At 48.3% G+C, this 14,066-nt stretch overlaps 1 protein-coding gene and 7 non-coding genes across 8 annotated transcripts; 6 read left to right on the forward strand and 2 right to left on the reverse strand.

Moving 5' to 3' along the window:
* Nucleotides 1-354: 354 nt before the first annotated feature.
* Nucleotides 355-427, forward strand: Trnaf-gaa. Its single transcript has one exon. It is a non-coding gene; the product is annotated as a tRNA-Phe (tRNA).
* Nucleotides 428-444: 17 nt separating this feature from the next.
* On the forward strand, nt 445-516 carry Trnae-uuc. Its single transcript has one exon. It is a non-coding gene; the product is annotated as a tRNA-Glu (tRNA).
* A 344-nt stretch (nt 517-860) lies between these two features.
* Nucleotides 861-932, reverse strand: Trnap-agg. The gene has a single exon. It is a non-coding gene; the product is annotated as a tRNA-Pro (tRNA).
* Nucleotides 933-1,377: 445 nt separating this feature from the next.
* On the forward strand, nt 1,378-3,819 carry LOC123476851. Its single transcript, XM_045179746.1, has 2 exons — nt 1,378-1,882; nt 2,753-3,819. Exons 1-2 carry the CDS (start codon nt 1,872-1,874, stop codon nt 3,600-3,602), a joined length of 861 nt encoding a protein of 286 aa, XP_045035681.1. The 5' UTR covers nt 1,378-1,871; the 3' UTR covers nt 3,603-3,819.
* Nucleotides 3,820-9,627: 5,808 nt separating this feature from the next.
* On the forward strand, nt 9,628-9,700 carry Trnaf-gaa. Its single transcript has one exon. It is a non-coding gene; the product is annotated as a tRNA-Phe (tRNA).
* A 17-nt stretch (nt 9,701-9,717) lies between these two features.
* Nucleotides 9,718-9,789, forward strand: Trnae-uuc. Its single transcript has one exon. It is a non-coding gene; the product is annotated as a tRNA-Glu (tRNA).
* A 344-nt stretch (nt 9,790-10,133) lies between these two features.
* Trnap-agg lies at nt 10,134-10,205 on the reverse strand. The gene has a single exon. It is a non-coding gene; the product is annotated as a tRNA-Pro (tRNA).
* Nucleotides 10,206-10,711: 506 nt separating this feature from the next.
* Trnaf-gaa lies at nt 10,712-10,784 on the forward strand. The gene has a single exon. It is a non-coding gene; the product is annotated as a tRNA-Phe (tRNA).
* Nucleotides 10,785-14,066: the final 3,282 nt, after the last annotated feature.

The following is a 14,066-nucleotide window of genomic DNA, read 5'->3' on the forward strand; positions in this document are numbered from 1 at the left end:
GACGAAATAGATTAAAGAAAGGGGTGTGACAACAAAGACAATTATTTGACAGCGGTAAACGAGCGAAAAGAACAAAGTTATGACACAAAAACAACAAGCCCGAGGCATGGTGATTTGCAAAAATGGTTGGGAGCTCCGGAAAAACACATGTCAGCAAGAATCGCACTACTAGACCAATAAGGTTACAAAAATTTAACATCAACTAACCTAGAGTGACAACCGCCAGTCCTGGAAAGACTTGGTTGATGTTTGCAAGTTTCTAAACTAAGCCGAAGTGATGGTTATTGGAATCAGGTGTGACAAAAACTTTATCATTTTGCTGGATTCCACACGGCCTGAGTGTTAACGTAATGTGCCGAAATAGCTCAGTTGGGAGAGCGTTAGACTGAAGATCTAAAGGTCCCTGGTTCGATCCCGGGTTTCGGCAACCAACGGCTGATAACATCCCATATGGTCTAGTGGCTAGGATACCTGGCTTTCACCCAGGAGGCTCGGGTTCGATTCCCGGTATGGGAACAGTTAAAATTGTTCATTGTTACAATGTCATATTTTTGTTGCTTGGTTGAATCAAAAATAGAAAAATTCTCTGCTTTGGCAAGTTATCGATAATCAGTCATCGGTGTACAGTCTTAGACGGAGATTTGACGAAAAATTGCCGTCACTGTTTGAGTTTCAGTTTGAGAACACTTTTGCGGCTTTGTTGCAGCCAGAAGCCATAACTATTTAAATAGTTCACTAATGGGTGAACAACTTGAGTGGGTGAAACGGCTGGAGATGCAGGGTATCGATCCCCGTACTTCTCGCATGCTAAGCGAGCGCTCTACCATCTGAGCTACATCACCGAGAACAACGCTCACTGTGGGCTCATCCGGGAATTGAACCCGGGACCTCTCGCACCCTAAGCGAGAATCATACTACTAGACCAATGAGCCGCACACAAACATACCCCTTTAACAAATTGGAAGAAGAAAACCCCCAGTCCTGATGAGGCTTGATTAATGTTTCAAATTTTGTAAACTATGCTGAGGTAGTAAGTGAAGGGTCGGTCACTGCCATCGAGTGTACACAAAACCTATCCATGCTGGAGGAAATAGATTAAAGAAAGGGGTGTGACAACAAAGACAATTATTTGACAGCGGTAAACGAGCGAAAAGAACAAAGTTATGACACAAAAACAACAAGCCCGAGGCATGGTGATTTGCAAAAATGGTTGGGAGCTCCGGAAAAACACATGTCAGCAAGAATCGCACTACTAGACCAATAAGGTTACAAAAATTTAACATCAACTAACCTAGAGTGACAACCGCCAGTCCTGGAAAGACTTGGTTGATGTTTGCAAGTGTGGCGGAACGGCCGGTTGTATCTCTGACCGCTAGATGGCGAGGGGTCTTGGCGCAGAAAGATCGAGAGGAAAGAAGAGACCGGCAGTTGGGCGCGAAACCTAGAGAGAAGAAGGTAGTGTTGAAGTAGCGTCCGGCAAAGTTTAAACTAAATTCGTGTGTGAAATTGGTTTTTCGTGCGTAAAACGTGAAATACAAAGTGTGCAAGTGAGACCAAACGTGATTTTTATTGTCTCATCCAGCCATCCGGCGACATTTGGTGTCAGAAGTGGGATTCGAGTGCTCACTTCCCGGGCTGTGACGACGTGGTGGTCGCGTTGCTGAGAGTTTTTATCCGGCATTATTACAAACATCTGACTTACCGTGCACCTTTTCAGTATTCATCAACATTTTACGTGAACGAAACTTGTTGCTGAAAGTGTTTACGGCGTCTTCAAGAGAGAATTTCATCCCGATTTGCTGGTGTTTGTGGCTGATTCCCCCACCCTCTGAGACGCGCGGAGAGGTTCGACGACTTTGCGCCCATCCAATATGGCGGATCGGTGATTAGTTCTTTCTCATTAATTAATTTTATTATTATTATTTTTATTTTGCCATTCCAAATATATTGTCGAAGCCCTTGTGTGTATGTGTGTGTTGTCTTGGCGTGTTTCTTTCCTTATTTTTTTTGCGTGTGTGTGCGTATTTTGTGTTTTATTTATTCATTTTTCTTTTGTCGTGTGTGTTGTACAACGGCGGCTGGTGTTGTAGTGGCTGACGTTCCGCGTCGCTACCACTGACATCCCTGCTGATTGATTGGACGAGTATTTTTGTTAGGGAACAGTGGCTGGTGTTGTAGTAGCTGACGTTACGCGTCGCTACCGCTGACATCCCTACTGATTGCGTGTTAGGATATTTTTTTTGTTAGGTAACAGCGGTTGATGTTGTAGTGGCTGACGTTCCGCGTCGCTACCACTGACATCCCTGCTGATTGATTGGACGAGTATTTTTGTTAGGGAACAGTGGCTGGTGTTGTAGTAGCTGACGTTACGCGTCGCTACCGCTGACATCCCTACTGATTGCGTGTTAGGATATTTTTTTGTTGTTGTTAGGTAACAGCGGTTGATGTTGTAGTAGCTGACGTTACGCGTCGCTACCGCTGACATTCCCGCTGACTGCGTGAAAAGGTATTTTCGTTAGGGAACGGTGGCCGATGTTGCAGTGGTTGACGTTACGCGTCACTACCGCTGACATTGCGTCTGATTGAGTAAAAGGGTAATTTGTTAGACAACGGTGGTTGTGCGGTAGTGGCTGACGGGAGGGTAATTTGTTGATTAGCACTGATGTTGCAGTGGCTGACGTAAAGCGTCGCTATTGCTGACATTTCTGTTAGTTATAACTAATTGCGGCTATTGTTTGGTTGTTAACCGCAGAGCAAGCGGAGGAACCTTGCCTGCCTGCCCCACATGTGGCAACCCCCCGGTACCAAAGAAAAAGAAGAAGAGGAGCCAGGGAAATAAAGATCGAAAGAACAAATACAACCGGGAGAAGAGAGCGTTAAAGAGAAAAATCGCGAGAGAGGCGAAGGAGCAACAGGTGGATGGATCTGTTCCGGATGGATGGCAGTCTCGTGTAGTGCGTATATCGGAAGAGCCATCTGTATCATCTACTAGTTCCAATATTAGTCTTCCATCGGCAGTGGTAACTAATCCGGATGAGTGGCAGTCCCGCATAGTTCGCGTTATTGAAAAACCTTCCATACCGGCGCCCGATTTGAATGCCAACGTCTCTTTGGATCCCAAACGCGTGCGGACTCGCTACCACCAAACTATCCAACCGTGGGGAACTAAAGAATGGAAGTCGGCGGAGGAAATTGAGGCCTGGAAAGCCACTCAGACTACTACCGTAGGTGCTCCAGCAGAGGCGGCCCAAGTAACAGCAGAAGAAGAGGTGGAACTTGATCTGGGGGGTCCGGAATTTACTGAATTGGACATTCAACCACCACCACCACTTATTCGACCAGACCCATCGACTTTCTTGTACGAGCGGTATATCCAGAACGCCGAGGCAGAGCAACGCCATCGAGAGAATAGGTTCGACGAGACACGGAGAAGAAATAGAGAGCGGAGGAACGGAGCAAGATCTGAGCGTCAGAATTTAGTGTGTCCGCAACCACGAGACTCAGCTGGGCGTTTCATTCGAGGACGCGTAGATCGTGGAGGTAGAGAAGTGGCTCGCAAATCTGCCGGACTTAATAAGTCGCACCGTTCTCGGCCGTATTGACGGATGTTGTTGTACTTCTTGTGAAGAAAATAAATACAATTGAGTCAATATCACTCGTCTATGTCTCTAAAGCCCTGTCGGTGTAAAATTGGAGATTGTAAAAACTGCGTTTGCGCAAAAAGAAATTACCCGTGCTCGTTACACTGTGGGTGCAACCTGAATAATAATTGTCAAAATCAATTCACTATGGCCAATCAACAGGATCTAATTGACGCGCTGTTGGCTCTTACAGTCCAGATGACAGCACAAAATGGAGCTATTCGAGGACAACCGGATTATCGGCGAGCAGCGAACGATATCCCCATGTTCTCCGGTACTCCGGCAGAAGACTTGGATGATTGGGTCGCCGACATCGACCGGGTTGCATTGGTCGAAGGATGGAACGACGATGTGAAGCGAAGAGTGGCCATCTCCAAACTAGGAGGGATTGCAAAGAATTGGCAAGACTTAACGGGTCACGGTTTGGGAAATTGGGATGACTGGCTAGATGGATGTCGGATAACCTTCCGCCCACGCTTAACTTTAGTGGAATGGGGAGTTAAAGTCGAGGGAAGACGACAATTACCAGGAGAATCTGGTGCCCAGTATGCGTTAGAAAAAGCCAAACTCTGTCGGCTGTGCCCTCACCCTCTAACAGAACCCGAAATTGTGTTTTACCTAATACGGGGAATTCAGTTGGTGGAGCAACGTTCAGCCCTAATGAGTAATCCCCCAAATACCATAGCTGAATTCATTGATACGGTTCAGCGGTTGGAACAACTCGGGGGACCGGCGACGGACTTTGCTGTTGGTGCTTCAGCGGCCAGCGCCATGGAAAAGGAAATAACGGCGAAGGTATTGTCTCAATTGCAGGGAACTTATGGTTATGCTGCACCACCGAGCTGGAGACCTAGATACCCTACTCGATTTATGACATCTTCCCCTTTGGGAGCTCCTTCAATCATCGGTCGTCCGCCAACACCGTGGAATAGTGGGGGCCGAACTCCTGCTCGAACAGTACGCGACGGCGTGTATAGCCCAACCAGAGGTTGTTTCAATTGTGGCCAAACGGGTCACATTGCAAGAGACTGTCCGATGCCTACCAAACAGAGTTGTTACAGGTGTGGCCAACCCGGTCACCTTTCTCGCGAGTGTAATTTAACGCCTCAGTCGGGAAACGGATCGGCCGGTCCGACGGAGTCGGACCGGCAGTAGGATCCGTCGGGCCGTGCGGAAGAAAAGGTATCAACTATGGGAAGCGGCTACCGAACGTGACTGTACAAATAACTAATGAAAATGGAGGAGGAGAGATAGAAGCTTTAGTCGATAGCGGGGCCTGCGTTAGCATAATTCGCTTACAGGATGTGGAAACTTTGGGTTTTGAAATAATGCCACTGGATGATAAATTCCTAAGGATGGCTGACCAAAGCGTAACGCGGTGTTATGGAACCGTGGAGTTTAATGTCCGTTTTGATGAAGTAGAGGTAAAATTGAAAACCGTGTATGTCCTCCGGGACTCCGTAAGTCCGTTAATCCTGGGAGCGGACTGGCTCATCGAGTCAGGAGTGTCTGTTCAGGCAGAAAACGGTCATTTGACAGCGCGTCCACCATCAAGAAACGATTTCAAACCAGCAGAAGTGAATACTACCGTCCAAATCGGGCAGCAGGATCTTGAAGGATCAATCGAAGAGTTGAGACGTGAAATGAGGACTGAACTAAAACGTTTAAGAGAGGAAATTAATAAGGATAACATTCCGAAGCCCTCAGAGGTAGAGTCCGAGCGGACCGAATTTGAAACGGAAGAAGAGCGGTTCCTAGAAAAAACATCAGTTGTCCGGAAAAGACGAAGGAACACAAAGAGAAAACCGAGTCGAGTATTGTTAAGTTCAAGCGACATTGCCAGTTCTGAGTGTGGGGAAACCCCAGATGAATCAGACGACAAGCCTACGCTGTTCAATGCGTGGCCACAGATTGATTCAATATCTTCTCGTGAAGTCGGACCTTTGTTGGTCTCAGATGACCGGGGTATTCCAGCTGGGACGATGGCCTATGTAAGTGTGGTAACATTAACAGAAGAAAATGGCTTGATCTCAACCAACTCTGCATTCAGTGCTGAACCAGGGCAAGAATGGGTCGCACCTTCGTGTATAACCGAAGTCACGAATGGAGCGTTTTAATTGCCAATTGTAAACGTTGGTCAAAGGACTCTGAAGTTGCGAACAGGCCGCAAGATTGCGTGCGGGAATTCTCTCGTAACCGAGAAAGAATTGGGACCAAAAGTAGACGACGACTTTCCTTATGTCGGTTCGGTGATGGAGGAATCACTGCCTCTACCCGACTGGAGTATTAATGGTGACCTGGATGAAGAAAAGAAGAAGCAGGTGAAAAATTTACTACTGGAATTCCGAGAGTGTTTCCATCCTATGGGAAACGAACTCGGGAGTACCAATGTAGTCCAACATACCATCGATGTTGGTGAAGCCCTTCCCATACATCTTCCACCTCATCGCATGTCTGTCCGTGAGCGGGTTGTCGTTCGGGAGTTAGTCGGTGAAATGCTGGAAAAAGGCATTATTGAGCCGTCGTTTTCTCCGTGGTCGTCTCCAGTAGTGTTAGTCCGGAAGAAGACGGGAGAAGTTCGGTTTTGTGTCGACTACCGTAGGCTAAATGAAGTGACCAAAAAGGATGTATATCCGCTTCCACGCATTGATGACATTCTGGATAGACTAGGAGGATCGAAATACTTCTCACAACTCGACTTGGCCAGTGGGTATTGGCAAGTAAGGATGGAACCAGCTCACAAGGAAAAGACGGCGTTCGTTACCGCCGATGGCCTTTACGAGTTTAATCGAATGCCGTTCGGACTTTGCAACGCGCCGGCAACTTTTCAGAGGCTAATGGATCGAGTCCTCGCAAAATTAAAATGGGATCAGTGCCTAGTCTACTTAGATGATGTCGTGGTGTTTGGAAGTAATTTCCAAGAGCACCAAGAGCGCTTACGCTCCGTATTGCAGGCAATTCGGGGATCCAATTTATCCTTAAAAACCACCAAATGCAGATTTGCAGTGGAGGAGATGGTAATTTTGGGTCATGTTGTCAATCAGGCAGGGCTCCATCCCGATCCGGAGAAGCAACGAGCCATAAAGGAGTTTCCGCGTCCGCTGAAAATCAGCCAACTGCGCGGTTTTTTAGGTTTGGCGAGTCATTCATTAAGAATTTTGCCTCGATTGCTCAACCTCTTCACGCGCTCCTTAAAAAGTCTCATGTGTGGAGTCAGGATAGTTGGACGGATGTTGCCGAAGCGTCGTTCCGACAATTGAAAGAAATGTTGTCGTCGACTCCTATCCTAGTACCGTTTCGTGATGATTGGGCGTGTGAGCTCCGTACCGATGCCAGCAGGGAGGGTATAGGCGCCGTTCTTCTTCAAAACAAGGATGGAAAAGAAGAAACAGTGACATTCATCAGTCGAAGACTCAATCCCGCTGAACAAAACTATGATAGCAATGAACTTGAGTGTCTGGCGGTCGTGTGGGCGCTACAAAAGCTTCGCCACTACGTTCACGGAAGACCCGGGGAACTCACGGTTGTAACAGACAATTCGGCGGTAGCGTGGATGCAGAAAAAGACTCAAGTGGGAAATAAGTTCAGCCGATGGGTAGCAGTTATTGCTGAGTACGGGGCGGTCTTTAAACACCGTCGTGGAGCTTGCAACCAGGTTGCGGATGCACTATCAAGGAACCCCGTAGGAGACCCTGAAGAGCAAGGGGATGATGGAGGACTCTTCGCGTGCGCTGTTACTAACAAGGTTCCCGGAGAAGAAGACATCCGCATACGCCAATGGGCGGACGAAGAGTTGCGACCGATCCTAACTCGTTTGATGTCAACGGAAGACGCAAATAAAGACGAGGAAACTACTGGGCCCTATGTGATAAAGGATGGTGTTTTGTATAGACGAGTAGCTCGGGGGAAAAGGAAGTTGCTCTTGGTTGTCCCTCGGTGTAGTCGTCGGCGATTCCTAGAGAATGGTCATGCCGAATCTACTGGAGGACATCATGGAATAGCGAAGACATTAGCTCGGATCGGAAGTCGCTGTTGGTGGGCGAAGTGGAGTAAGCATGTGCGAGCATATGTACAAAAGTGCCCGCACTGTCAACTATTCAAAAGAGAAATAGGACGTGCCGTCGGACTCCTTCATCCGATCGAACCAAGCAGTGTGCCATTTGAGCGCTGGGGTATCGACCATATCGGTCCGTTAACCGTCACGGGGAATGGGAATCGACACATCCTGGTCTGTGTAGATTACGCGACACGCTGGGTTGTGGTACAGCCAGTGCCCAATACGTCCGCCGGCCTCGTCAAGGATTTCTTGTTGAACAGAATTCTGTGGGTGTATGGGACACCCCATAAGATAATAAGTGACCGAGGAACGGGATTTACGGCCGAAGAATTAGAGCGAGTGTTGAACCTATTGGGGATCGTTCATGGGATGACCGCAGCTTACCATCCTCAAACAAATGGGCTGTGCGAGCGGACAAACCAATCCATCGTAGAGGGGTTAAAGAGTTTGGTGTCGGAGACTGAGTCGCGTTGGGATGAATATCTACAACAGGCAGCCTTTTCGTACAACACGGCCAAGCACGAAACCACCGGTCTACCGCCCTACGAGCTGGTCTTTGGAAGACAAGCGGTGTTGCCTTGGGAAACACTATACCCGTACGATAGTGAGGTAAAGGAGCCCTTTATAGAATATTTACGAAGAATACAGGAAGATCGAATGAATGCTGCAGCCAAAACTAAGGAGACACAAGAAAGGCAGAAGAAGTTATATGACGGAAAAAGGAGGGAGGCACCGTGGTACGCCGTAGGCGATCTTGTGCTTGTACGGCGCAATATACGAAGAAAAGGAGTATGTAGCAAATTCGTGGCGAAATATGTGGGGCCATTACAGGTAGTTAAGCGGCTGACCAGTGTTACTTATCGCGTAACGAATATACCAGGTCAAAGTACCAGGAAACGACTAGTGGTATTTCCCGCACCGTTTCACAAATGAAGCCCTACCTTGCAGGATATTGCAGTCGGAAAGAATCGGGCATGGTTCATCGGAAGGTGAAACCAGTGGATCAGAGGAAGCAACGGACGGCGGATCGAGTGTGTCTGAGGAGGTAGAAGAGGAGGATGACTCCGAGGGGCAGTTGACCGAAGAAGGTCTAGTGATTGCCGAGAAGGAGGCCAATGATAATCAGATGGCACCGGATGGGTCCGTGTCACCTTCTGGACGGCCGAAACGGAGTAGAAATCCACCAAGGTGGCAAAAGGATTATGTCGTCTTGAATGACCAGGAGTCTAGTTCACCCCATGTATCATTTCTCGAGTATATTACCGTTTGACTGTTTATTATCTAGAATAATGTATGTAATTGGTTCTTCTTGAATAAGCTTTGTATCGGGTGGGTTGTCGTACATTTATGAGTTGAGTATTGTAATGTATAAGTTTTGTAGTAAGATGACTGTGAGTTTTTGTATAGTTAAGTGTTGCCCTGTTAAGGTTTTTGTGGGTTTTTTGTGTGGGTTTATTAATTGTCCTGTGTGGGTTTATTTGTTGTCCTGTGTGGGTCCTGTGTGGGTTTTTGTAATACTAAGAGTTTGTTGGGGATCGCTCGAGGACGAGCGAAAAGTCAGGAAAGGCCGAGTGTGGCGGAACGGCCGGTTGTATCTCTGACCGCTAGATGGCGAGGGGTCTTGGCGCAGAAAGATCGAGAGGAAAGAAGAGACCGGCAGTTGGGCGCGAAACCTAGAGAGAAGAAGGTAGTGTTGAAGTAGCGTCCGGCAAAGTTTAAACTAAATTCGTGTGTGAAATTGGTTTTTCGTGCGTAAAACGTGAAATACAAAGTGTGCAAGTGAGACCAAACGTGATTTTTATTGTCTCATCCAGCCATCCGGCGACACAAGTTTCTAAACTAAGCCGAAGTGATGGTTATTGGAATCAGGTGTGACAAAAACTTTATCATTTTGCTGGATTCCACACGGCCTGAGTGTCAACGTAATGTGCCGAAATAGCTCAGTTGGGAGAGCGTTAGACTGAAGATCTAAAGGTCCCTGGTTCGATCCCGGGTTTCGGCAACCAACGGCTGATAACATCCCATATGGTCTAGTGGCTAGGATACCTGGCTTTCACCCAGGAGGCTCGGGCTCGATTCCCGGTATGGGAATAGTTAGAATTGTTCATTGTTACAATGTCATATTTTTGTTGCTTGGTTGAATCAAAAATAGAAAAATTCTCTGCTTTGGCAAGTTATCGATAATCAGTCATCGGTGTACAGTCTTAGACGGAGATTTGACGAAAAATTGCCGTCACTGTTTGAGTTTCAGTTTGAGAACACTTTTGCGGCTTTGTTGCAGCCAGAAGCCATAACTATTTAAATAGTTCACTAATGGGTGAACAATTTGAGTGGGTGAAACAGCTGGAGATGCAGGGTATCGATCCCCGTACTTCTCGCATGCTAAGCGAGCGCTCTACCATCTGAGCTACATCCCCGAGTACAACGCTCACTGTGGGCTCATCCGGGAATTGAACCCGGAAACCCTCGCACCCTAAGCGAGAATCATACTACTAGACCAATGAGCCGCACACAAACATACCACTTTAACAAATTGGAAGAAGAAAACCCCCAGTCCTGATGAGGCTTGATGAATGTTTCAAACTTTGTAAACTATGCTGAGGTAGTAAGTGAAGGGTCGGTCACTGCCATCGAGTGTACACAAAACCTACCCATGCTGGAGGAAATAGATTAAAGAAAGGGGTGTGACAACAAAGACAATTATTTGACAGCGGTAAACGAGCGAAAAGAACAAAGTTATGACACAAAAACAACAAGCCCGAGGCATGGTGATTTGCAAAAATGGTTGGGAGCTCCGGAAAAACACATGTCAGCAAGAATCGCACTACTAGACCAATAAGGTTACAAAAATTTAACATCAACTAACCTAGAGTGACAACCGCCAGTCCTGGAAAGACTTGGTTGATGTTTGCAAGTTTCTAAACTAAGCCGAAGTGATGGTTATTGGAATCAGGTGTGACAAAAACTTTATCATTTTGCTGGATTCCACACGGCCTGAGTGTTAACGTAATGTGCCGAAATAGCTCAGTTGGGAGAGCGTTAGACTGAAGATCTAAAGGTCCCTGGTTCGATCCCAGGTTTCGGCAACCAACGGCTGATAACATCCCATATGGTCTAGTGGCTAGTTTATGGAGGGGTTTCCGGAAGGGGAATAAACATGTATGAGGTAGGTGCATTTTAAAATATTACAAAAATTACATAAATAAAATATGAGGGAAAGAATCTACTAATCTACTGGGTAGGGAGTTTCTACGGGAAAAGGGGGGATATCCTCAGCTTCGGGGTTTGGTGCACCATGATGGAAATGGGCACACACCATATCCATTGACCCCTGGATCGCTGCCAATCGGGCCTTGAATCGGAAGGCACCCCAGGATCTTCCGTTGATTCCGAGAATCGAACGGATTTCGTCGTTCCTGGGGTACCATGATCCAAGAGACCCGACAACCAGGGGGAGAATCCTCCCATGCGAAGAATATTTATCATATTTCCGCTGGTAGGCATTCTCCATACTCCCTGGTTGGTCATAGCAGACCACGACGTCAACCATCACCCGGGAACCGGATAGTTGAAATTCAACATCCGGTCTTAACCTTTGCCCGGGGATGGCATTGTTGATCGTGACGTCGTGTCCCTGCTTGACTAGCAGCGATTCCAAGAGATCTTGGATGGTGTTGTGCCTCTTGGTGGCGAGCTGGAGACCTTCTTCACAGTGGTTAAGCACATGAAACCCGGTCTCGTTTTCCTTTCCGCATCGGCGGCAACTCGTATCTTGCTCCTGTGAGCAAAACCACGAGTGCCCCCGAAGAGGAAGGATGTCGAGCCGGGCCCTGTGAAGATATCTCCAGTCTCGGAAGGAGAGGGGCGTACGGCAGGATACCAGGCGAGCCATGTCTTTCGACTTGTCTTCCAGGGAGAGGCCAGTGGCAACTACTCCCTGGTGGCTCTTGTCGGAAATTAGGTCCCTGGTATAGCGCTGCCGAGCTACTTTCCGAAGTCCGCGGACTGCCTTGACTGGGCTTACGGAGACGTCATCGGCGACAATTCTTATATTTTCATCGCCGGATACATCAATCCGCACTCCCAGTCGTTTGGCAGCTTGGCGGGCAAGAGTCCAAAGATTGGACCCTGCCTCCGCGTACCTCAGTCTGTAGAGCCCCCATCCACGGATCCCGAAAGATATTCCCCAACTGGCAAAACTCCTGGATGCTCGTTTCTGAACCCTCGCCGGATGGTTTCATGGAGCTGCTCTCGACATATGTTCCTCACTGTAGGGTCTCTACAAGTGAGGAGCTGAGCAGCCCTGGCGATGGTCCAGATATCGGCATCATCAGTGAGGCGGCATGTTCCTAGGCCCCCAACCCGCCGGTCCGCGTAGAAAAACGGGACCGTTGCGTGATTGGGAAGGTTGCAAATAAGGCCTAAGAACTTCCTACACTCAGTGTCCAGTTGGGTGAGGCAGTCTTTCAGGACCCGACCCGAAGCGAGGTGATGGGAAAGGGAAGGTAGAAGGTGGCTACGGAAAATCTCAAGTTTTTGCCATGGTGCGAGGTGGGAGGCGGCAATCTTGTCAAGGTTAGAGATAAGGTCAGTGGGAGGACGAAACCGCAATTTCCCGCCGATCGGTGTACCAAGATATGTCTCTTGGTCGTCTGGTCCCAAGCACCGAATGGGTTGAGTACCGATTCGGCACAGAGCCTCAGACGGCTTGCCTTTGTCAATGACCAAGCAAGCACACTTCCCAGCGTTGAATTGCAGCCCTAAGGTGTCAGCGGTGAGGGATAAAATGTCTAAAATATTTTGGAGCTCGTCAGGAGAATTTGTAACCACGGCAATGTCGTCAGCATATGCCGTGGTCTTGACGAGCGAGCCAAATAATAGAAATCCGGGGTTGATATTGGACTTTCCGGCCCTGACGAGGGGCTCGGAAGCCAGATTAAAAATAGGGGCGCTAAGAGCGTCACCCTGACGAACACCTGCTGTTGGGGAAATACGAACAGATTCTTTCTGAACGGCAAAATCCATCCGATTCCCCGAGTAAATGTCCGCCAGGATGCGCCGGAGGTCGTCTGGTATCGGAAGAGAAGCAAACAGCTCTCCAAGAACGGCGTGAGGAACAGAACCAAACGCATTGCACATGTCTAGCCATGCTATAGACACATGCCTACGTTTGGTCCTTGTCTCCTCGACAACGGTCTGCAAGAGCTGTGTGTGCTCCTGGATACCATGGACCCCCGGGAGGAAACCCTTTTGCTCGGGAGATAACCAGCCAAGATCTGAGGCGACCTCTGTGAGTCTCTGGCTGATTACTCCCGAGAACAGTTTGTAGATGGTCGGAAGAAGGGAAATTGGCCTAAAGTTGGAATAATCGCTAGTGTCCCCTTTCTTAAAGATGGGGACTGTTCACGATATTTTCCAACAGTTAGGAATTCCAATCTTCCAAACTATTCTACAAACTGTTTCCAGCAAGATGCAGTCGGGGTCGAGGGCTCTTAGATGTCGATATTCTAGGCCATCGACCCCTGGTGATGTATTTGTAGCCCGGCGAAGTTTAGCCTCAAGCTCTTTTTGGCTAGGCGCACGATTGAGGAAGTCCATCTGGTCCCTTGATGGATGGGACCAGTCGCAGGTGTCGTAGAGTACCCTCGCACTCTGGCACTGCTGCGAAGGTAGACTCGAGCGGTGGTAAGTCCTCTCGAGGTATTCCTCCGCAGCTTCAACAGTGCCATCGTACGAGGGTGAACGATCTCCGAGCACCTCTCGAACGGCTCTTCTTGGGTAGATATTGAAAAGCCGTTGAATCTTCCTCGCTTCGTATGCCTTGAGCTTGATCTGTCGCCGGGCTCTCTGCATCTGCCGGTTTTGGTTTCTTTTTCTACCATTAGGGTTTCCTCGGGGTTTTTCAGGGCTAGGGTCTTCTAAAATCTGTGCTTTGTTGAGCCAGTCAGCAGTGCAACGTTCGAGGACGCCTTCAAGATCAAGAAGAGTCTCGCAGCTCAGAAAAGCAGGTACCCAGAGACAAGCGAAATCGCCGCCTCTTTGGCTTTGCTCTTCTGAGCTCTCTTGGCTGCATCCTCGAACATTTTGCTGACTGGGGGAAAAGGGTTGGGTCTCTTGAAGGGGATCGGGTTGTGGCCCTTCCGGAGCTACAGGTGGTGGATAAGAAATTTCTTGTAGAGGGAGTTCGTAGAGCCAACTAAAATTTTGTGTATTAAAAGATGCGGTGAACTCCCTCTCAAGAACTAAAATGGGGCTTTGGGTAAAATTTGCTGGAGATTGGGCATTACCATGCCCCTCCTCTTCGATCGCCGGCATTCCCATCACGGATAACTCCTGACGCTCATCTTCTGTGACAGCGATCTCCTCTT

The sequence above is a fragment of the Daphnia magna genome, linkage group LG10 (assembly GCF_020631705.1).
Source record: "Daphnia magna isolate NIES linkage group LG10, ASM2063170v1.1, whole genome shotgun sequence".
Classification (NCBI taxonomy): Eukaryota; Metazoa; Arthropoda; class Branchiopoda; order Diplostraca; family Daphniidae; genus Daphnia; species Daphnia magna.